This window comes from Chiloscyllium plagiosum, unplaced genomic scaffold (genome assembly GCF_037043375.1).
Source record: "Chiloscyllium plagiosum isolate Xiang-an unplaced genomic scaffold, Cpla_swu_hap1 HiC_scaffold_32, whole genome shotgun sequence".
Taxonomy (NCBI): domain Eukaryota; kingdom Metazoa; phylum Chordata; class Chondrichthyes; order Orectolobiformes; family Hemiscylliidae; genus Chiloscyllium; species Chiloscyllium plagiosum.
In genome coordinates, this window is record NW_028270170.1 from 39,186,024 (window position 1) to 39,210,856 (window position 24,833).

Here is a 24,833-nt window from a genome sequence, read left to right on the forward strand (position 1 = left end):
AAGGGAGAACATTGCATTACTGTTTTCAGATGAAGTGAATTAAAGAGAGAATCAGTCAGCAGTGATGTTCAGCATTTTAGATGAGATTAGATTACATTACAGTGTGGAAACAGGTCCAACAAGTCCACACTGACCTGCCGAAGCGCGACCCACCCATACCCCTACATTTACTCCTTACCTAACACGACGGGCAATTTAGCGTGGCTAATTCACCTGACCTGCACATTTTTGGACTGTGGGAGGAGACCGGAGCACCCGGAGGAAACCCACGCAGACACGGGGAGAACATGCAAACTCCACACAGTCAGTCACCTGAGGCAGGAGTTGAACCCGGGTCTCTGGCGCTGTGAGGCAGCAGTGCTAACCACTGTGCCACCGTGCCGCCCACTATGAACATTTCTTCATAGAGTACAGTTTCTTAGATAAAACAGATAATATTGTGGCCTAAGACCCCCCTCCATGTTTTGTAACAATGGCTAATTTAAATTTCTACTTAAATACAGGAAAGAGTTTTCATGTATAAGTAAAAGTTTATTAAGTATAACAATTTCAACTTAAGCTGGGTCAGAACTAAAACAGACTTCCCAATAAAATTGAACTTTTGAAAGTTGTGTTGACAATTTTATTTTTGTCATTATTGACATTCACAATACCAGGTAAAAACAATGACTGCAGATGCTGGAAACCAGATTCTGGATTAGTGGTGCTGGAAGAGCACAGCAGTTCAGGCAGTATCCGAGGAGCAGTAAAATCGACATTTCGGGCAAAAGCCCTTCATCAGGAATAAAGGCAGAGAGCCTGAAGGGTGGAGAGGTAAGCTAGAGGAGGGTGGGGGTGGGGAGAAAGTAGCAGAGTACAATAGGTGAGTGGGGGAGGGGATGAAGGTGATAGTCAAGGAGGAGGGTGGAGTGGATAGGTGGAAAAGAAGATAGGCAGGTAGATCAAGTCATGGGGACAGTGCTGAGCTGGAAGTTTGGAACTAGGATGAGGTGGGGGAAGGGGAAATGAGGAAACTGTTGAAGTCCACATTGATGCCCTGGGGTTGAAGTGTTCCGAGGCGGAAGATGAGGTGTTCTTCCTCCAGGCATCTGGTGGTGAAGGATGCCCAGGACCTCCATGTCCTCGGCAGAGTGGGAGGGGAAGCTGAAATGTTGGGCCACAGGGTGGTGTGGTTGATTGGTGCGGGCTTTTGCCCGAAACGTCGATTTTACTGCTCCTCTGATCCATTCACAATACCAGGCCTTGGTCTCGTCATGTTTGAAACTTGAAGTAATTTACATTTCATTTAAATATCGCACAACACCGGGTTATAGTCCAACAGGTTTATTTGAAACCACAAACTTTCGGGGCCCCAGCTCCTTCCTCAGGCTCCAAAAGCTTGATGTTTCAAATAAACCTGATGGACTATAACCCAGTGTCATGTGATTTTTGACTTTGTCCACACCATTCCAACATCAGCACCACCACATCTTAATTTACATTTAAGCCTCTGCTACTGGTGAGAGGAATGATGTGACATTTGGTTATTTTCAAGTGCTTGAGGGATTTTCTGGGGTAGGTTTTACAAACTCCTGGGAATTTAAACATCCCACGTGCAGTATTTCTTGGTACATAATAGATCCTTGAATCTTTGATAAGTGCTCTGCCATTCAAGTCTGTCATGTCAACTTCAGTCAAAATGGATTCTGAAGCCTTTTTTGTTTTTAATTAGATTTGATTTAGTTGTATTTTGGTTACTATTTTGGACAATGGAGGATAAGTTTGATGCATCTGTGTTGGATGAAAGCTACTTTTTGAAAAGGTCAGCCCTTGTCTGAACCAGTGTCAAGGCAGATCGCCAGTGTGAGGACAGATTTCCAGAACAATATCCACACTGTGGGTTTTAACTTCATACCAGTCACCTTCTTCACATTTCATTCCAAAGGTTTACGTGGTTTGTCTTTTCACAGCTTGGGGCAAACAGCGGCCTACACATCATCATATTTGATGAAATAGATGCCATTTGCAAGCAGAGGGGGACCATGGCAGGCAGCACGGGTGTGCATGACACAGTTGTCAATCAGCTGCTTTCTAAAATAGATGGAGTGGAGCAACTGAATAACATCCTTGTTATAGGTAGGTGCTGCAAGTTGGCCTCTCTACCTTATAGCAGTGTGTGGGTATTTTCCATGATGGGAATGGAGTTGTGAAGCAGAAATTTTGTTTGTGGTTTCCTTACTCCATCTACTCAGGATCTGATAGAATCAACGCTACTGAATTGCTAAATATGTTATTTCTTAGCAGTGTACTAGCAGTTTTGTCCTTTTCAGTACAGTTTCTTGAAAAATATTCAAGTACACTATGCTTGCTAATTTTATTGAAGAAGTTAAATTAATTGCCCAGTTAATTTTTTTTTGCCTCTGAATCTGTTTTTCGTTTTGTCATTTGACTACCATTGCAGGATTTTATCCGATGCCTTTTGAAAATGTTATGTACAGCATCAACTGCATTTGCCCACACAATATGGCAGCAACATCTAAAGAAAATACTTCCAAATTACTAGCTAAATCATGTAATGTTCCCCATACCCTTTGTAATTCTTGAAGTACTGGCTTTATTTTGATTTGATTTGATTTATTATGTCACATGTATTTGTACAAAATAAAATGAAAAATGTTGTTTGGAATCATCACTCTGGTGGCATCTTAAAATGCAGAAAAATGAACCAAAGCATTGAATATAAAGGCAGAAGAATAAAGAAAGAAAGCAAAAGTGTTCAACTTTACAGTCCCTGTTCGGTGCTCCACCATGGGCCTAGTGGCCAGGCTGGAGTCCCCTTTGCTACTCTGGTACTGTTGGAACAAAAGTCTTCGCTCTTCAGGCTTTATCACCTCAGTGACACCCTTGCCAATGCAGATGTTGCCAATGCTGCAACCCAAAATCAATTTTGGCACCGCCAAGCCTCAGGTTCACCTCAACCATTCAGCCATTGCTGATGCCACAGGGTCTCATACTGGGCCCAGACCTGGTGTCTCCATGAATCTGTCCTGGATGCAGCCTCCGCTGCAAGAGCCATGACTCGGCATTAGGACTGACATGGTCAATTTAGAAGACACCTGGAACATAAACTCTCTAACTCCAACACCCTGAGTCCGCACAGGGCCCGCTCACCAAGCGCCCCGAGAGTCCGCGCTGGGCCCGTCGCCAACCGTCCCGAGAGTCTGCACTGGCCCTGCTTGCCGACTGTCCGGAGTCTGTGCTGGGCTTGCTTGCCGACCGACCCAAGAATCCATGCTGGACTCACTTACCGATTGTCCCGAGAGTCCGTGCTGGGCCCACTCGCCGAGTGTCCCGAGAGTCTGCGCTGCATCTGCTCGCTGAGCGCCCCGGGTTCGCGCTGGGCCTGCGCGCCACTGCTGATGCTGTAGCTGCGACTGTGCTCTTCCAGAGGTAAATAAAATAAGAGACAAAAAAAGGAAAGAAATGAAATAAAAAGAAACAAAAAAGAAAAATGGATGGAGTCGATGTACCCCGGATTCAGAAGCCCTACTTCACCGCCATCTTGAGCTTTACTTTCTCTGTGGTTCCCAGTTTGGTCATGTTTTCCTTAAGGTAGTAATATAAGCAAAATAGTTGGCATGTTTAGTTTTGCTGTTGTTATATTTGCAATGATTTTCTAACTCCGCTTTTAGTGAAATACATCTGTGGGTTCTTCAACATTATTTAAGATTCTCAAGTAGTTTTTAACGAAATAAAATCAGAAAGCCCAGTCTGTTTCCTAATCGGTTTTAAATTACTGAAGTTGTATTTGTACTTAAGTATTTCAAGTTCTGTTTGAATGACACTGTAATGTTAGAGATCTCTGCATGATAGAGCCATTTAGGTTCTGTGCTGTACAACTGAAACTGTTAATGCAACCTGAAATTGTAGGTGCTTTAATATGGCATATTTTGCTTAAATTTATACAACTCAGTTTTACCAGGTACCTTTTTACTGTCCCCAGGTTGAAATTCTGGAGCCCCCTCCTTAGTACTGGGGGTATGGGTACGCTTAATGAACTGCAGCAATTCAGAAAAATGACTCCTCATCCCCTTCTCAAGGACAGTTAGCAATGGGTAATGAATGCAGTCCTTGCCAGTGATGCTCACATTCCAAGAACAAACCAACACGTAAAACAAGCCAAATGGACATTAATGTCCAATTTATATTAAATTTATTTGCCAAAGGACAATGATCAGTACTGTACTCCATCTGCCAACAAGCTAGATTTCAGTGACTGAGTGGCTAGTATTAAGACTTTTTTGGTTTTGTCTTCACGTTTGTATTGAAAGTGGCTTTAACTTAAGCCTTATTACAATTTTTAGGAATGACAAACCGACCAGACTTGATTGATGAAGCTCTCCTTCGACCTGGCCGATTGGAAGTTAAAATGGAAATTGGTAAGTTTCGTCCACTGGTGGATGCTTTTTAACCTCCTTGTTATAAATATGTCTCGATCATTCGCTCAGAGTCCAACAGTGGTTTTAGAGCAGAATTCTGAATAACACTTAAAATATAATTGAATTTCTTAGAATCATAAGACCGTAAAACAAAGGAGCAGGAATTCGACCATTCAGCCCATTGAGTCTGTCCCGACATTCGATACGCTTCTCAACCCTATTTTCCTGCTTTCTCCCTGCAACCCTTGATCCCCTTGACAGTCAAGAACCTATCTATCTCCATCTTAAATATACTCAATGACCTGGTCTCCACAGTTTTCTGTGGCGGTGAATTCTATAGATTCACCACTCTCTGGCTGAGGAAGTTTCTCCTTATCTCCGTTCTAAAAGTCTTCCTTTTACTCTATGGCTATGCCCTCGCCTCCTAGTCTCTCCTTCCAATGGAAGCATCTTCCCAACATCGACTCTGTCCAGTCCATTCAGTATTCTGTAAGTTTCAGTTAGATCCCCCTCATCCTTCTCCACTCCATCCAAAATAGACCCAGACTCCTCAAATGATCTTCATATGTTAAGCTTTTCATTCCTGCACCATTGTGGGCGGCACGGTGGCACAGTGGTTAGCACTGCTGCCTCAACAGCGCCAGAGACCCGGGTTCAATTCCCGACTCAGGCGACTGACTGTGTAGAGTTTGCACATTCTCCCCATGTCTGTGTGGGTTTCCTCCGGGTGCTCCGGTTTCCTCCCACAGTCCAAAGATGTGCAGGTCAGGTGAATTGGCCATGCTAAATTGCCCGTAGTGTTAGGTGAAGGGGTAAATGTAGGGGTATGGGTGGGTTGCGCTTCGGCGGGTCGGTGTGGACTTGTTGGGCCGAAGGGCCTGTTTCCACACTGTAATGTAATGTAATCTAATCTAATCAAATCTAATCTAATCATTCTCGTGAACCTTCTCTGGACATGCTCCAAAGCCAGAAAATCCTTCCTGAGATATGGGGCCAGTCAAAAGCAACTACTTAACTATTCTAATTCCATTTTCCACTTCATCCATAACCTCTTATGCCCTGGCATCACAAGTGCACGTCTAAATACTACTAAAATGTTATGAGGGTTTTTGCCTGTCCCATCCTCACAGGCAGTGTCTTCTAGATTCCAAACACCCTCTGGGTGAAAAAGATTTTCCTTCCATCTTTCGAGCTTCTGCCCCTTACCTTAAATCTATGCCTCCAGTCATTTATCCTTTCATCAAGGGGAAAATTTTCTTTCTGTCTACCTTATCTAAGCCCCTCACAATTTTATACATCTCAATCATTTCCCCCCCTCAATCTCCTCTGCTCGAAGGAAAATAACCCCAGCTTGCCGATTTCTCCTCTTAACTGAATCTCTCTCCAGGCCATGTAACATCCTGGTAAATCTCCTCTACACATTCTCCAGTATTCTCAGATCTCTCCTATAATGTGGATCTCAGTTCTACATACAATATTCTAGTTGTGGTCTAAGCAACATTTTACACAGTTCGAGCATAACATTTCTGCTCTTAGATTCTGTGTCTCCATTAATAAATGGAAGTATACCATATGTCTTTTGAATCACTTTATCCACCTGTCCTGATACCTTAAGGGACTGGTGCAAGTGCATACCAAGGTCCCAGTGATAGAACATAGAACATAGAAGAATACAGCGCAGTACAGGCCCTTCGGCCCTCGATGTTGCGCCGATCCAAGCCCACCAAACCTACATTAGCCCACTATCCTCCATATTCCTATCCAATGCCCGCTTAAATGCCCATAATGAAGGAGAGTCCACCACTGCTACTGGCAGGGCATTCCATGAACTCACGACTCGCTGAGTAAAGAACCTACCCCTAACATCTGTCCTATACCTACCCCCCCCTTAATTTAAAGCTATGCTCCCTTGTAATAGCTGACTCTATACGTGGAAAAAGATTCTCACTGTCGACCCTATCTAAACCCCTAATCATCTTGTACACCTCTATCAAGTCACCCCAAACCTTTTTTTCTCCAATGAAAACAACCCCAAGTGCCTCAGCCTTTCCTCATACGATCTTTCTACCATACCAGGCAACATCCTGGTAAACCTCCTTGCACCCGTTCCAGTGCCTCCACATCCTTCCTATAGTATGGCGACCAAAACTGCACACAATACTCCAGATGCGACCGCACCAGAGTCTTATACAACTGCAACATGACCTCAGTACTCCGGAATTCAATTCCTCTACCAATAAAAGCCAGTACGCCATATGCCTTCTTCACTGCACTATTTACCTGGGTGGCAACTTTCAAAGATCTGTGTACATGGACACCAAGATCCCTCTGCTCATCCACACTACCAAGTATCCGTCCATTAGCCCAGTACCCCATCTTTTTATTACTCTTACCAAAGTGAATCACCTCACACTTAGCTCCGTTGAACTCCATTTGCCACCTTTCTGCCCAGTTCTGCAGCTGATCTATATCCCGCTGTAACCTGCCACATCCTTCCTCACTGTCTACAACTCCTCCGACTTTCGTATCATCCGCAAACTTGCTCACCCAACCTTCTAACCCCTCCTCCAGGTCATTTATAAAAATGACAAACAGCACTGGTCCCAAAACAGATCCTTACGGAACACCGCTAGTGACGGCACTCCAAGATGAACCTTTGCCATCAACTACTACCCTCTGTCTTCTTCCAGCCAGCCAACTCCTAATCCAAACCTCCAACTCACCCTCAATGCCATATCTCCGTATTTTTTGCAGTAGCCTACCATGGGGAACCTTATCAAACGCCTTACTAAAATCCATATACACCACATCTACCGCTTTCCCCTCGTCCACCTCCTTAGTCACCTTCTCAAAGAATTCACGACCTGCCCTTCACAAAACCATGCTGACTATCCTTGATCACATTATTCCTATCCAGATGTTCATAAATCCTATCCCTTACAATTCTCTCTAAGACTTTGCCCACAACAGAAGTGAGACTCACCGGCCTATAGTTACTTGGGTTATCTCTACTCCCCTTCTTGAACAAGGGAACCACATTTGCTAGCCTCCAATCTTCTGGCACTACTCCTGTAGACAACGAGGACATAAAAATCAAGACCAATAGCTCTGCAATCTCCTCCCTTGCTTCCCAGAGAATCCTAGGATAAATGCCATCAGGCCCAAGGGACTTATCTATTTTCACCCTTTCCAGAATTTCCAACACCTCTTCTCTAAATACCTCCAAGCCATCCATTCTACTTAATTGTGAGTCAGTACTCACATTGACAACAATGTCCTGTTCCTGATTGAATGAATACTTTTCGTCAGTATTCAATGTCTCCCCAATCTCTTCAGCCTCCACACGCAACTTCCCACTACTATCCTTGACTGGACCTATTCCTACCCTAGTCATTCTTTTATTCCTGACATACCTATAGAAAGCCTTAGGGTTTTCCCTAATCCTACCAACTAAGGACCTTTCATGTCCCCTCCTTGCTGCTCTTAGCTCTCTCTTCAGGTCTTCCTGGCTACCTTATAACTCTCAATCGCCCCAATTGAACCTTCACGCCTCATCTTTACATAGGCCGCCCTCTTCCATTTAACAAGGGATTCCAATTCCTTATTAAACCACGGCTCCCTCACACGACCCTTTCCTCCCTGCCTGACGGGTACATACTTATCAAGGACACTCAATAGTTGCTCCTTGAACAAGCTCCACATATCAATTACGCCCTTGCCTTGAAGCTTACTTTTCCAAGCCACACATCCTAAGTCATGCCTCACCGCATCATAATTTCCCTGCCCCCAGCTATAACTCTTGCCCTGTAGTGCACACTTATCCCTCTCCATCACTAGAGTGAAAGTCACCGAATTTTGGTCACTGTCCCCAAAGTGCTCACCTACCTCTAATTCTAACACCTGGCCTGGTTCATTACCCAGAACCAAATCCAGTATGGCCTCACCTCTTGTTGGCCTATCTACATATTGTGTCAGGAAACCCTCCTGCACACATTGGACAAACACTGACCCATCTAACGAACTCGAGCTATAGCTTTCCCAATAAATATCAGGAAAGTTAAAGTCCCCCATAACAACCACCCTATTACTTTCACTCTTCTCTTGAATCATCCTCGCAATCCTTTCTTCTACGTTTCTAGGGCTATTAGGAGGCCTGTAAAAAAAACTCCTAACAGGGTGACCTCACCTTTCCTATTCCTAACCTCAGCCCAAACTACCTCAGATGGCGAGTCTTCATCCATCGTCCTTTCCACAGCTGTAATACTATCTTTGACGAGCAATGCCACACCTCCCCCTCTTTTACCCCCACCTCTGACCCTACTAAAACATTTAAACCCTGGAACCTGCAACAGCCAATCCTGTCCCTGTTCTACCCATGTCTCCGTAACAGCCACAACATCGAAGTCCCAGGTACCAACCCACACTGCAAGTTCACCTACCTTATTTCGTATACTTCTTGCATTGAAGTATACACACTTCAAGCCACTTTCCTGTTTACAGGCACCCTCCTTTGAAATTGATGCCATGTTCCTAACCTCCCTACACTCCAGGTCCTGCACCCTAAAGCTACAGTCTGGGTTCCCATGCCCCTGCAGAGTTAGTTTAAACCCCCCCCCAAGAGCACTAGCAAACCTCCCACCAAGGATACTGGTGCCCCTCAGGTTCAGGTGCAGACCATCCTGTTTGTAGAGGTCCCACCTTCCCCAGAAAGAACCCCAGTTATCCAAATACCGGAATCCCTCCCTCCTGCACCATCCCTGTAGCCACGCATTTAACTGTTCTCTCTCCCTATTCCTCGACTCTCTATCACATGGCACGGGTAACAAACCAGAGACAACAACTCTGTTCGTTCTAACTTTGAGCTTCCAACCTAGCTCCCTGAAAGCCTGCCTAACATCCTCAGTGCTCCTCCTAACTATGTCATTGGTGCCAATGTGGACCACGACTTCGGGCTGCTCCCCCTCCCCCTCCCCCTTAAGGACCCGGAAAACACGATCAGAGACATCACGTACCCTTGCACCTGGGAGGCAACATACCAAACGTGAGTCTCTCTCGTTCCCACAAAACCGCCTATCTGTGCCCCGGACTAGCGAGTCCCCAATTACTATTGCTCTGCTCTTCTCCACCCTTCCCTTCTGAGTAACGGGGACAGGCTCCGTGCCAGAGGCCTGAGCCCCGTTACTTACCCCTGGTAAGTCGTCCCCCCCCACAAGTATCCAAAACTGTATACTTGTTCTTGAGGGGAACGGCCGCAGGGGGTCCCTGCACTGGCTGCTTCCTCCCAGTCCCCCTCACTGTCACCTATTTATCTGCCATCTTTGGAGTTACTACTTCCCTAAAGCTCCGATCTATGACCCCCTCTGCCTACCGAATGATCCTAAGTTCATCCAACTCCAGCTCCAGTTCCCTAACACGGTCTTGGAGGAGCTGGAGATGGGTGCACTTCCTGCAAGTGTAATCAGCAGGGACGTCCATGGCATCCCTCACCTCAAACATGTTGCAAGAGGAACATTGCACTGCCTTCACTGCCATCCCTCTGAAAGTAACCTTTTATAAAAAAAAACTGGGTCTAAAGAATACAACAAGCAAAATGCAGCACTGACCTACTTACCACAATGGGCGGCACGGTGGCACAGTGGTTAGCACTGCTGCCTCGCAGCGCCAGAGACCCGGGTTCAATTCCCGACTCAGGCGACTGACTGTGTGGAGTTTGCACGTTCTCCCCGTGTCTGCGTGGGTTTCCTCCGGGTGCTCCGGTTTCCTCCCACAGTCCAAAGATGTGCAGGGTCAGGTGAATTGGCCATACTAAATTGCCCGTAGTGTTAGGTAATGGGTAAATGTATGGGTGGGTTTTGCTTCGGCGGGTCGGTGTGGACTTGTTGGGCCGAAGGGCCTGTTTCCACACTGTAATCTAATCTAACCTTATTATTTAGGTTAGAGGAGGAGGGCGGGTGGGAGACCTCTGTAGTGCCTTGGGTTCTTCTTCTGCGCGCTTTTAAAGGGAAAAAAAACCTACCCGGCTGCCCCTCTGGTCTTCGTCACTTCCCCCTGCTGCTCCCGCTCTTTCTGTAAAGAGAGAAAAAAACACCGCTGCCCGCTACCGGTAAGTAATTTTAAAACAAACTGTCTTACCTTAGCTGCTGCTCGCACTCAAAGTTACTCACTGCTCAAAGTTACTCAAAGATACTCACTGCTTCCCACCATCCTACTGTTCATCATGTAATTTCTTGCCTCGTTTGGCTGCCCAAATGCAATACCTCTCAACGTCCAGATTGATGTGTTGATGAAGAACCATTATTCCTTACTCTGAGTACATGGGACCAGTTTTACCTTACTCTGTTGCCATTATGGAACCCCACGACGCGCAAGTGTTGGATAATGTGCTTTTTACTTGTCAACAGCAGCAGAACCTGACAAAAATACCCTATATTTATTTTATAACTTGAATGTTGACTTCTCCCATTCTTGATTTGCTAAGATGTACTTACGTCCAACTGAAATGGGCCAGACCAATTTGCTCACCATAATGTGCAGGTGCCAGTGTTGGAGGGGGGTGTGCAAAGTTAAAAATCTCACAATGCCTGGTTATGTTCGAACAGGTTTATTTGGAAGTACTAGCTCCTTCATCAGGTAGCTGTGGAGCAGGATCATAAGATATAGGCTGTGGAGCAGGATTGAAAGCTGAAAATGTGTTGCTGGAAAAGCGCAGCAGGTCAGGCAGCATCCAAGGAACAGGAGAATCAACGTTTCAGGCATAATGCTGCCTGACCTGCTGCGCTTTTCCAGCAACACATTTTCAGCTCTGATCTCCAGCATCTGCATCCCTCACTTTCTCCTGCAGAGCAGGATTATAAAGCACAACTGTGCCTGATGCTCCACAGCAACCTGATGAAGGAGTAGTGCTCTGAAAACTAGTACTTTCAAATAAACGTGTTGGATAATAAGCTGATGTTGTGTGATTTTTAACTATGACTGTTAAGGAAGACAAATTACCCAAATTCGCCTGAAGACATGAGGTGGAGTAGTGGAAGACAGAAATGAATCTTTGAAGAAATGTTTACAGGTTTACATGCATCCCCTGGAGAGTAGTTGAAACTTTATTGCTGGAACAGCACAGCAGGTCAGGCAGCATCCAGGGAACAGGAGATTCGACGTTTCGGGCACAGGCCCTTCTTCAGTTTCCTGAAGAAGGGCCTGTGCCCGAAACGTCGAATCTCCTGTTCCCTGGATGCTGCCTGACCTGCTGTGCTGTTCCAGCAATAAAGTTTCAACTTTGATCTCCAGCATCTGCAGACCTCACTTTCTCCTCCCCTGGAGAGTAACCTCTGCAGCTGAGCTGCTCGCAGCTTTCCCCGCTCTGGCTTTTCTTCGTTGGGCATAGAGTCAGTGAGTGAATGACCTTTTGGCTCATCACTGATTCTGATTAAAATTGTCAATAACTTGACAAAATGTTGTGCGCAATATGTAACAGATAACAAAAAGGGTACTGTTTCTTTTTAATGAGTTATTTGCCTCTGCTGTTTGATTTTACTCATCTTTGGTGCCAAGCACTTCCTGGCACGGTGCTTGTTAGGAAAATTCAATTTTCCCATAAAGGTTTGTTGCCTAAGGTTGTACAACTAAGCTACAAAGGTTCCTTCTCAGGTGTTGTATGTACGTATATAAACAAGTTTTCAAATGTTCATTTCTTTTGCCTCTGCTCCTGTTGAGGCTTTCTCCCCTTCACAAAGATTTCCACGAGCAAGATGGATGAAATAACAAAATCTGAGATAAGTGTTGCACAGTTGGTTTTTTGTCTATGTTGCTTTATCCTAGGGATACGTACTGAAGATACTAATCGTAAATACTAATTACAGCAGACCCTAGCTGGGCATTTGAACACTTTGAATTAAACTTAACAAATAAATTGCCATTTTAGTCATTTCAAAATTGGATATGGTCCAATTTTACAGGAATCTCCTCGATGTGAATCTAAACTTCCATATTGCAATAAAGCTGTACAAGTTCAATTGATGGCAGGAGTACTTCTTGAATTAGGCTCTGGGTTTGAGAGCCATATCAGGTTTGAGCACATAATCCAGACTGGCAGGTGTAGTAGCAGAGAAGTACTACATTGCTGGAGCCATTGCTGCTCAATAAGGTGTTGAATTAAGTTTGCTTGGTCAGCAGTAGATATTAAGAAGTTATGATTCTTCAAGTTGTGCCAATGTACTTCCTTCAACTAATATCACTATTAAAACAGAAATGATCAACTATTTTGTGGCTTTAGTGGGGCACAGCTGATCTGATCACTTGTACTGCACGAGAACTAAAAAATTTGTAACGGTACTATAGTGTATAAATTCAAAGAATTCAGTACTTCTGCTAGTAGATCTTTGTTTTGTGGTATGTAAAGGACATACAGTTCATGAAAGAGTATTACAAAGTATATACAGCTATGTACATGAGAATTGACTGGAAAGCTGGTTTGCAATGAGAGTGTTGCCACCAATGTGAGTCACTTCCCACACTGGGTGGGGTTACCATGAATGACTCTCCTTGTCAACCTCTCTTCTCACCTGACATGTGGTGACTCTCAGGTTTAACCACCACCAGTTATCTCTCTAATGAGAAAGCAGTCTGAGTAGGACTATGGTGACTTTAGCTTTACATGCAACCCTAACCTTTCTTGAAAATTAGCACAGGTGCACAATTCTCCAAATTTCAGAAACAAAAATATAAAAACACTTCAGAGTATTTTCTTAGAAAAATGTGAAAGCTAAAATTGTAACAATCATTCAGATTGTCCAAAATCATCATGTTCTGTGGCTGTAGTCATTTTGGCATTGGACCATCTTTCTGGATCAGTTACGGAGGTTGTATTCACTTTTCTGGAGTCAGTGATGTAGGTTTTAAATCCTCCTTTAGGAACTCCATTTGCAGTAATAAGGCCTTCCAGTGGGTTTTTTAATTCACACACTATGCTGAGAAGGATTTCAGATAAAGGAAAAGAGAGGACAATAGTTGTTGGTCCAACCAAGTTATTTCTCTATTTCTGCTTTCAAATCCAATGATGGATTACAGCAACAAACTTGTCATGTGACCTCACTCTGAAAGTATTGTAGAAGTCTGTAACCCCAGATGAGCAGTTTGTATTCTTTCCAAATGCATCATGTCTCCCTGGCTTTTGCAAAGCACTCTTTCCTCAAGCCCAGGATATAGGTATATCCAATTAATGATGTAAATTCATATTTCAGAAAACGCATCTTCATCCCCAACCACTTTGTTTTCCTTGCTCAAATAACAATCAGTTATCTTGGAATAAACCTGTAGAATTGGCCCAATGGAAGTTCGCATAATTTTCTGCTGCCTTGAGTGATGTAGGTAATGGCAAGAAAGTTTGGAAAATATTGGGCAGATATATAAATTCCAGTTTTCCCTTTGGGGTTTCATTTATTTCCATGCATTTGCATATCATTTTGAGTTAAACTTCCCTCATTCTGAGCAACACCTAATTCTGTACCCCTTATCCAAGAAACTAGGTGGTGGCAGCTCCTGACTTAAGAATCACAATGATTGCCAATTTATTTTTGGCTGTGTGCCTGTGCTTGACACTTTGCTCAGTTTAAAATGGAGAAAAATCTCCTGATGTAGGAGTTTTCATGCACAACCAGGTTTTTTCTCATTTAATGAGCTTAATTGCCGGTGTTTATGCTCCATATTTAACATTGGAAAGACACCAGATAGTAAATATCAGGTGTAGTAAATATCAGTATATTTGAAAAGCTGCTAGCTGATTCAGTATCTAAGTAGCTAATGTATTCAATCCTTTTTAAAGATGCCTACTTATACAAGTTAAATCCCTGCAGTTCCATGCCTGACTGAGAGTATTTTTGCTTGATAAGTAATGTCAGAAATATGGAATAATCGATGGATAAGGGAAAGTTGCTATCAGTCCAGCAGTTAAGGTGACAAGCTAGGTTTATAACTATCAATGAAGCAAAGCTTCAGGGCACATCATGAAACTTTTTGCTCCCATTTTAGTGTATTCTGAAGTTCTCAACCTTATTTGTTAGATCTCTTTCAATGTTTATATACTATGGGGGACAAAGGGGGCAAGCCATCTGACATGTATTTGTGGCAGAGAGCTTCAAAAAATACAAGTACAAATCACAGAGAGCACCTATTCTCTAGTGAGGGAAGCATTGAGAGCTCAGGCTCATTGATGCATAGAAACATACAAAATAGGAGCAGGAATTGGCCATTCAATCCTGAAGCCTGCTCCACCATTCTACATGATCATTGTGAATCATCCAACTCAGTGTGATCCTTTTTTCTCACTTTCCTTTGATCGCTTTAGCCACTCCTTTTGGAAAAGATTCATTGTTTCGGCTTCAACCACTTTCTTTATCAGAGAATTCTGTAGGTTTACAGTGATGAAATTTTTTCTCATCTCAGTCCTAAATGGCTTAATCCATATCTTGAGACTGTGAGCCCTGTGATTACCTGGAACATCCTTCTTGTGTTTATCCTGTCTAGTCCTGTTAGAATTCTGTAGATTTCTGAGCTTAGGAATCAACATGTTAAAACTTTTTTTTTGCACTCCTTTCATAGTTCGAATATCTTTCCTCAGATAAAGAGACCAAAACTGCACACAATACTCCAGGAGTGATTTCTCTAAAATACTATACAATTAGAGCAAGACATCCCTGCTCCTGTAAGGGTGGCATGGTGGTACAGTGATTAGCACTGCTGCCTCACAGCACCAGGAATTCTGATTTAATTCCAGCCTCAGGCAACTGTCTGAGTGGAATTTGCACATTTTCCCTGTATCTCCATGGGTTTACCCCAGGTGCTCTGGTTTCCTCCCACAGTCCAACATATGCAGGTTAGGTGGATTGGCTATGCTAAACAGACCATATTGTTCAGAGATATACAAGTTTTACCAGAATAGAGTAGGGGACTGTGTCTGGTAGGATGCTCTTCAGAGGTTCAGTGTGGACTCGATGGGTCGAATGGCCTGCTTCCACAGTGAATTCTAAGTACTCGAATCACTTGCTGTAAAGACCTGCATATCATTTGCTGCCTTCACTTGCTGTACCTCCTTGCTTCTAGTAATTAGTGTACAAGGACACCTAGGTCTTGTACCGTGCATTTGCCTGCTCACTCAGTTTATCCAAAACATATCTCTGCATCCTGCTCACACTCACCTTCCCACCCAGCTTTATGTCATCTACAAACTTGGAGATGTAACATGTAATTTCCCCACCAAAATCATTTAATACATATTGCAAATAGTTGGGGACCAAGCACTAATCCGGGAGGTGCATTGATGTTAGTTACTTGAAGGCAAATGTAGTTTTGAATGAAATGTGGGGTAGTTTTGGTCGAATATATTGCACGTCAGTTGTTTTATATTCGACCAATGTAGAATTTGGTCTAATCTGAGAATTGGTTGAATCCTGTAATTGTTACCATGTTGTTTAATGGACAGCTGGAGAAGAAAAGTTTTTTTCAGCCATAGGAAGGGAACAGTTCAGTTTCTCCCCCTGCATGCTTTGCTTTACATCTTCAATGATGACAGGGTAGTGGCACACATGTAGATCTTCCTTGATGCATCCCACCCATAGGGAAATTGTATGTTGGAAAATTCAGAGCTTTCTCTGTGGTCGTTGCCTGTTGTTATTACAGTTATAAGTCCGATAACTGTATGATATGGAATCACTATTATCTGAATAGCTACCTTTTGAGGGAATCCAGGAAGTTGCATGGTTGGGGAAGAAGGGACATACTCACAACAGATGACTTATCCTAATGCCATCATTCTCAACCCCTTGTGATAAAGCTGCGAAATCAATAGGCTATCTGTTAGATAATGTTTTGAGATAATTGAGCAATGATCAATATAAAGAAAAATGATCAAGATAATTTTTTGAGGAAAAGAAGATTGACAAATTATTACTAGGCTTGTGGATTCTCAGGCTGTCATAAATTTTGCTAGTCTTACAGATGTACCCATTTGTTTTTGCGATTCTTTTTGCTTCCCATCAGGCTTGCCAGATGAGAAGGGGAGAGTGCAAATTCTGAATATTCATACAGCAAGAATGCGAGAGCACAATCTGCTGAGTGATGATGTTGATGTTCTTGAACTCGCCCAAGAGACAAAGAATTTCAGTGGTGCTGAGTTGGAGGGGTTAGTGAGAGCTGCTCAGTCAACGGCAATGAACCGACACATAAAGGTAAGCAAAGGTATTTATGGGCTCAGTGCCTTTTATTTAAACTGTATTAATGTCACATTACTAGCTGCATCCAGAAATAAAACATCTGCCATCATTACCACTCAAATCAATCCTTGAACACCCCATTCCTGCAGATCACTATGTCAACTCTGACTCTTCAATCTCAATCTTTGAACAGATTATTACTTCCCAAATCCATGTCCATTTTGTCCAGAACTCTACAGTTGAATCTTCTAAACTAGGTTTTCCTCATGCATTCTGGGGACCTGGGTTTGTATCCAACCAAGACAGATGGTGGAATTTGAATTCAATAACTATCTGAATTAAAAATCTAATGATGACCATGAATCCATTGTCGATGGTCAGAAAAAAACCATCTGGTTCATTAATGTCTTTTCAGGAAGGAAACTGCCATCTTTACCTGGTCTGGCCTACGTGTGACTCCAGACCCATAGCAATGTGTTTGACTTTTAACTGCCCTCTGGGCAATTAGGGTTGGGCAATAAATGCTGGCTGAGCCAGTAATGCCCTCATCCCATGAATGAGTTTAAAAAAAAATGCTACTGTGTTGAAATGACCCTAACCAACTTCACACATCATATCCTGTATAAAGTTATCAAAGGTAAACTATACCTCCCCTTCCTTGACTTGTCTGCAGCTTTTGAGATGAGTCACCAAACTATCTTCCTCTTGTGCCTCAATACCATATTCAGCTGAATGGGACTGCATTTGCCTGATTTCAGACTGAGAAATTGTGGGCAGAGAATCATTTGCAATAGATGGTCTTCCTCACTCTTGCACAATTGCTTTTGGTCTTGTTACGGCAGAGGCAAACCCCTTTGTTAACAAAACCAAAAAAGCTTGCCTTGCCTCGTAATCTTTTAAAATATGAATGACAGAGACCTCTTAAATTCGACTATTTAAAGGAAATAACATCAATTTATTTTCTAACTCTAAAAGTGAACATTAAACAAAAACTGTTCACAAATCTAAGCTTCCCTTTCTCTTCACTGCTTACTATATGCCTCCAACTCTATAGCAATATGATGTTCCAATAAGACACTTATTAAAATTACATCAACTTAAATTCAAAACCGCACAGTCTATGTTGTTTTCTGTGCCTTCATTCTTCCAACTGCTCATCTCCGTGGGTCGTCATCTATCTTTTTATGATGGGTATGCTTCACATGAAAAGGTATCTTTGATAGAGTGCTTTCTATTTTCTTTGAGAGCAAGATGTCAAATGGGCAATTAGCTCTCCAGGAGTTTCTTTCTCTACGGCAGTTGTCCTCTGACCAAATTTCAAAATGTCTGCATTCTATACCATCAACATCAGATCATCTCATTGGTTCGATGTTGGCAGAATAATAAATTCAAAGTTGATGAGGGTTTTAATATCCTGGGGCATAATTTAACCTGGTTACATTTGAATTGTTGTCAAAACAATAACTAAAACTCAGGTATCAATTTCACAGCCAAATGTTAGGTTTTTCCAATTTATTTCAGTACACTCTGTGACTGCCATCTCGTCATATACACAGGTGTTTGTAATCTCTCAGTTCAGAACCGCATTCTCTCCCTTACAGGTACAGTAAACACCTTCAACTTCATAACTATATCCCCCACAGACCTATCCTTGGCCCCTTCCTAATTCTCATCAACACGCTGCTCCATGATGACAACTTTCGAAAATCCTTCAGTTTCCAAGTATCTGCTGATAGAAATCAGCTTGACTTCACCACCTTCATTGTCTCCAATCTGTTAAACTCCTGATACACTATCTGCTGCTGGTTGAGCAGAAATTTCTCCTGGTTGTCTATTGGGAATCTGTCTTCTTTGTTTCCTGCTGTAAGTACTGCTTCCTGTCTCTTTGTCTGAGGTTGAATCAGATCGCTTACAATCTTGATGTTACATACGACTGTCACAACCAAACTATCTATTTTTGTGACATCACCTAGCTCAATTCCTGCCTTAGCTTATCTGTTGCTGAAAGCCTTATTTATGCCTTTGTTATCTCTAGATTTGGCTTTACAAATATATTCTTGGCCTCCATTTCTCAGTTAAGATCAACTTCTGTGTGTTTTTTTTCTAAAACTTGGGTAAGGAGATACACATTAAAGAAAATACAGACAGCCAGAACAAAGCCTGTTTGAGGACTGCCTGAACTGACAGAGAGGATAAGAGACTTTGGTATGGAAAGTCCCTTGAAAATCCAATATGATTGACCACTGTGCTCTTTCACCTCATCCCTCTCTAGTTCTGTAATCTCCGTTACCCTTCATGATATCTGTATTCATTTATGCTTGCTTCTTGAGCATCCTTAATTTTTGTTGCTGAATCTTTTGGTGATTGTGCCTTTAGCTGCCTGGATCCTAAACTCTGGAACAGATTCCATCTCTAACCTCTTTACGTCACTTTCTTCCTCTTAGACACTGTTTAAGATAGATTAAAAATGATTTTGTGCAAGGGAAATTGTGTTTGAGGGAACAAGTAGGACAAATAAAGGGGAATCAATTGATTCTCAAAGGTCATTCAGTAAGACGCTGCCTGAAAGGTGACTGCACAAAATAACAGCTTGTAATATTGGGAGTTAATATATTAGCGTGGATTGAGGTTGTTTGATTACTGGAAACAAAGTCTGGAAAGATAAGTCATGGCAAACTGTGGCTGGTGGAGAGCTTCAGGAATCTGTATTGGGGCTCAACTATTTACAATCCTATATTAATTACTATGTTGAAGGGACAAATTCTATGTAGCCAGATGTGGTGGTGATGATGCAAAGATGGATGGAAAAGGAAGTTGTGATGAGGATATGAGGAGTCTGAAGGGTTATAAATGAGTTAGAATCACAAAATCCCTGCAGAGCTGAAGCAAGCCATTCAATCCTTTGAGTCCACACCGACCCTCCCAGCATTTCACGCAGATCCACCCCAGTACCCTGTCCTTGTAACCGTGCATTTTCCATGCCCGATGCACCAAGTCTGCATATTCCTGGATACTGTGGACAATTTAGCACAGCCAATCCACCAAACCTGCATGTCTGTTTTCTGTTGGGAGGAAAATCCATGCAGACACAGGGAGAATGTTCAAATGCCACACAGATAGTTGCTTGAGTGTGGAATTGAATCTGGGTCTCTGGCACTGTGAGGCATCAGTGCTGTCTGCTGAGCCATTGTGCTGCCCCAAAAGGATTTTTTAAGAAACATTGAGAGTGGGGAAAATATTGACAGATGGAATATTGGGAAAATAGAGAATGCTGGATGACTAAAGAAATTGAGGGTTTGGTTAAGAAAAAGAAGGAAGCATATGTAAGGTATAGACAGAATAGATCGAGTGAATCCTTAGATTATAAAGGCAGTAGGAGTATACTTAAGAAGGAAATCAGGAGGGTTAAAAAGGGACATGAGATAGCTTTGGCAAATATAATTAAGGAGAGTCCAAAGGGTTTGGTAGATGTAGAATGTAGGGAAATAGATGGTGACACCTTGCAAAATCTCCATATTATAGAGGAGGAAGTGCTGGATGTCTTGAAACGCATAAAGGTGGATAAATCCCCAGGACCTGATCAGGTGTACCCGAGAACTCTGTGGGAAGCTAGAGGAGTGATTACTGGATCTGTTGCTGAGATATTTGCATAATCAATAGTCACAGGTGAGGTGCCGGAGGACTGGGGGTTGGCTAAAGTGGTGCCACTGTTTAAGAAGGGTGGTAAAGGCAAGCCAGGGAACTATAGACCAGTGAGCCTGACCTCGGTGGTGGGAAAGTTGTTGGAGGGAATCCTGAGGGACAGGATGTACATGTATTTGGAAAGGCAACGACTGATTAGGGATAGTCAGCATGGCTTTGTGTGTGGGAAATCACAAACTTGATTGAGTTTTTTGAAGAAGTAACAAAGAGGATTGATGAGGGCAGAGCAGTAGATGTGATCTATATGGGCTTCAGTAAGGCGTTCGACAAGGTTCCCCATGGGAGACTGATTAGCAAGGTTAGATCTAACGGAATTCAGGGAGAACTAGCCATTTGGTTACAGAACTGGCTTAAAGGTAGAAGACAGAGGGTGGTGATGGAGGGTTGTTTTTCAGACTGGAGGCTTGTGACCAGTGGAGTGCCACAAGGATCAGTGCTGGGTCCTCTACTTTTTGTCATTTACATAAATGATTTGGATGCGAGCATAAGAGGTATAGTTAGTAAGTTTGCAGATGACACCAAAATTGGAGGTGTAGTGGACAGCAAAGAAGATTACATCAGGTTACAACAGGATCTTGATCAGATGGGCCAATGAGCTGAGAATGCGGGGTGCTGCATTTTAGGAAAGCAAATCTTAGCAGGACTTATACACTTAATGGTAAAGTCCTAGGGAGTATTGCTGAGTAAAAACCTTGGAGTGCAGGTTCATAGCTCCTTGAAAGTGGAGTTGCAGTTAGATAGGATAGTGAAGAAGGCGTTTGGTATGCTTTCCTTTATTGGTCAGTGTATTGAGTACAGGAGTTGGGATGTCATATTGCGGTTGTACAGGGCATTGGTTAGGACACTGTTGGAATATTGCATGCAATTCTGGTCTCCTTCCTATCGGAAAGATGTTGTGAAACGTGAAAGTGTTCAGAAAAGATTTACAAGGATGTTGCCAGGGTTTGAAGATTAGAGTTGTTGGGAGAGGCTGAACAGGCTGGGGCTGTTTTCCCTGGAGCGTTGGAGGTGACTTTTATAGACATTTACAAAATTATGAGGGGCATGGATAGGGTAAATAGACGAGGTCTTTTCCCTGGGGTGCGGTTGTTCAATATTAAGCCCAGTTAAGGCCCCTGATAAAGCACCTTCCCAATAGCCCCTCATCATTGCACCAAATCCTCCCACAATTTCCCCTCTGGAATATTACATCACTCAATCTCTCAACAGATCTTTCACTGTTGAATCCTCCTAAAAGGCCCCAGAGCAGAGCAATCAATCCCTCAAAAGAACTAAAGCTCCCCAAAATAACTCCTTACCACAGCAAAATTTCTCACAATTAAATAGGGACTCCTCATTCTAGCAGTTTATTTTACCCAGTGAACCTGTCACTCTGCTAAAATCAGACCAGAAAACATCCCATGCCATATGAGACCTGGAAGTGGCCCCATTTGGACAGTGGTATGAGGAAAACAGCTCCCTGTGTTGCTGGAAGAAATGTCCCCTCATTCATGACACCAGTAGGTGGCTCCCAGGGAGAAGCCAAACCAATACTACTTTGTGGTTTCCAACCATCCCTGTACTTGGTTTTCACAGTGCCCCAGGCCCAGACTCTTCTAGCCACCATCCAGAAAACTCCCACTTATGAACAGTAGCTGGCATCTGTACATGATATGGTTGTCTGAAGGTGCATGAATACAATGATTACCCCAAGCTGCAATGGATGATCATGCCCCATTTATGCAGAGATGGCAGCATGTTCTTTGCCCATCTGATGTGGCACTTCGGCCTTCTGGCTAACTGACAGTTTGAAGATTCCTGACTGATCGGTCAAATTGTTCAGTAATAATCTACTAAGATGAATGTGAAGTTGACAAAGTATCAAAGGACTTTTTGACCTTCACTGGGCCTTTCTTTCGTTTTCCAAATTGATAATCAGAGGCTGAACACATGTAGGTTTTAGCATTTAGTTTCTCCTTACCGTAGAAGCATTATTCATGTCTAGATGTTATTTTCTCTGGTAATGTAGACACTTTAAATTACAGCAGTTCCATTGTGCTTGATATCAGATTTTCTTTCTGTGCTTGCCCTCACATAGGTTTCTGTTTCCATCTTCTTCTCCCCTTCCCCTCCTGATTGGGTCACGTGCCATGTTTTTCTGCTTTCAGTCATTAGATTCCTCTGAAATTACACTTCTGACTAGTCTGTGGTTGAATCCCAGGCGAGGTCCTCCTTGTGTACAAAAAATGACTGACACCAAACAAAACTGCTTCACGTGTCTGTCCTTTGATGCATTAGATTTACATAAACCCAAAACATTCCCTGCAATTCTAATTGAGCCCTGCATTTATCTATGATTTGGAGATGCTGGTGTTGGACTGGGGTGTACAAAGTTAAAAATCTCTCAATACCAGGTTATAGTCCAACAGGTTTAATTGGAAGCATGTTAGCTTTTGGAGCACCGCTTCTTCAGGTGGTTGTCAGGAGCGGCGCTCCAAAAGCTAACGTGCTTCCAATTAAACCTGTTGGATTATAACCTGGTGTTGTGATTTTTAACTTTGCATTTATCTAATGTGGGATTGGCAGAAATCATGAATTGCACAAGACCAAAACTGCATTCCTGCTGTGACTCTTGCCGGAGCGAAGAGTCAGAGATGAGTCCAGTTTAGTTTAATTCCTTGATTGTGAGGGAATGAGTGCTAGAGAACTGATTTTAACTGAAACAATTAATTATTATGGGCTGGACAGCTCAGTTGGCTGGATGTCTGGTTTGTAATGCAGACTGACACCAGCCCTACAGGTTTAATTTTTGCACCAGCTGAGATTACCATGAAAGTCCTGGCTTCTGAACCTCTCCCCTCACTTGTCGTGACCCTCAGGTTAAACTGCCACCAATTGTGTCTCTCTAATGAGAGAGCAGTCTTTGGTCCTCTGAGACTGCAGTCACTTTGCTTTAACTTGATGGACTGGTTGCTACAGTTATAATTTTGACTGTCCATCCAGATCACACCAAAATTTAAAGGAAGCAGTAAACAGGCTGAGTGGATGAGTTAGGGAAAGTGACAGAAATCACAGGCTTGTGTTTCAGAGCTTTTTGGTGATGACAAGTGTAAAGGTTTCGTGAGGAGATCCAGAGGGAAGGGCTGAATGCCTGAAAGTTAAATAGATAAAGTGGTAAGTGATCAATATTTGTTAGTAATGCTTATTAAGCATATTTTGGTTTTTGACAGAAAAGGTAAGTTTGCATGTAGTGAAGGTTCCGAGCAGTTGTTTTCTGTAACACACTCTCAAAACTAGCATAAGATGTTGCTGTTAGTCCATTACAGTGGTGTTTAGAGTGACATGTTAAGGCCTGTGTGCCTTGTTATGTCACTGTAACAGTAGAAGGACGAATAAAAAATATAACCTGAAAACAATCAATTCTTTGGGGCCTACCTGCTGAGCACTCTTACTAATTGCAGACTTAACACATTATTAGCATAATTTAAGAATATTCTTTGCACTTCTTCATTATTGTTATGACCGTTGATGATATTAAAGTTTCCTGCTCAGATTAGAATTTGTCTGTCCGTACAATCAAAATTGTTTTATTTTTGCAGCTGTTCAAGTAGTCTATCGATTATGTAATAAAGATACTTGGCCACAATCCCAACTTGCATTCATATAGAGAACCAAGAACAATGTATTTCACAAAGGCATAATTGGAATAAATCTGTACTCCAACCAAAAGAAAGGAGATAATACATGGAGTCACCAAAGGCTTTGGCAAGAGGTGGGTTTAATAGCTGTCAATCCAGTGGGTGAATGGGAGTGTTAAAGGATTGATGGAGGAAATTGCCTGCCATGAGGCCTCGGTGCCTAAAGGCTCACAGCTGTCAGTGATGGTTTGAAATGGAGACTTAATAATGCCAAAATCAGAGGAAAAGAAGCTAGGGAGACGGTTGTTAGGTTGGAGAAAGTTAGAGGTATGTTGGACAGGGTGCAGTCAGTGGAAATAAACTGAAGTTAGTGGAAAATGGGAATGTAAAACTTGCCAGGAGAGTATTTTGTTAATGCACAGAGATGGGTGAGACTTTTAACAGTAGGTAAACTGACTTGGAAACAGAGAGTAACAATTTAACTGATGTTTATAGAGGTTGAAATATAGCATTCTTCTGATGAAGATGATATGAGATTCAATAGCATTGTTGCAAACAATCTCGTGCAGCCTGAAGCAGTGGATGGGGAAGTAAAATTGGTGCATTGGCAGAGTTTCTAGGGTGGTTCAAACATGGCTTTGCTATTTCTGTGTTTAACTGGAGAAACTTGGTGCTCACACAGCACTAAGTGTTTGAACAGTCAGGCAACACTGGAGCAGTGGAGGGATTGAGACAGCTGGTGGAAGTAGAGACTTGGGAAAGATCCATCCACTCCTAACTCCAAGCAATGTAAGGTGCAGATGAGAGAGAATCGCATCAATAGACAGATCCTTGGGTAACTACAGAGATAATTGTGTGGAGGTGAGAAGGAAAGCCATTTTTGTTGATGCCCT

General features: G+C 42.8%; 1 protein-coding gene across 1 annotated transcript in view; it reads left to right on the forward strand.

Moving 5' to 3' along the window:
• LOC122540015 (vesicle-fusing ATPase) overlaps positions 1-24,833 on the forward strand; it is a 283,493-nt gene that overhangs the window by 93,058 nt on the left and 165,602 nt on the right. Inside the window, exons 10-12 of the mRNA XM_043675302.2 lie at positions 1,950-2,115; positions 4,344-4,418; positions 16,449-16,636. Coding sequence (XP_043531237.1) covers positions 1,950-2,115; positions 4,344-4,418; positions 16,449-16,636 — 429 coding nt within the window. The remainder of the gene's footprint in view (positions 1-1,949; positions 2,116-4,343; positions 4,419-16,448; positions 16,637-24,833) is intronic.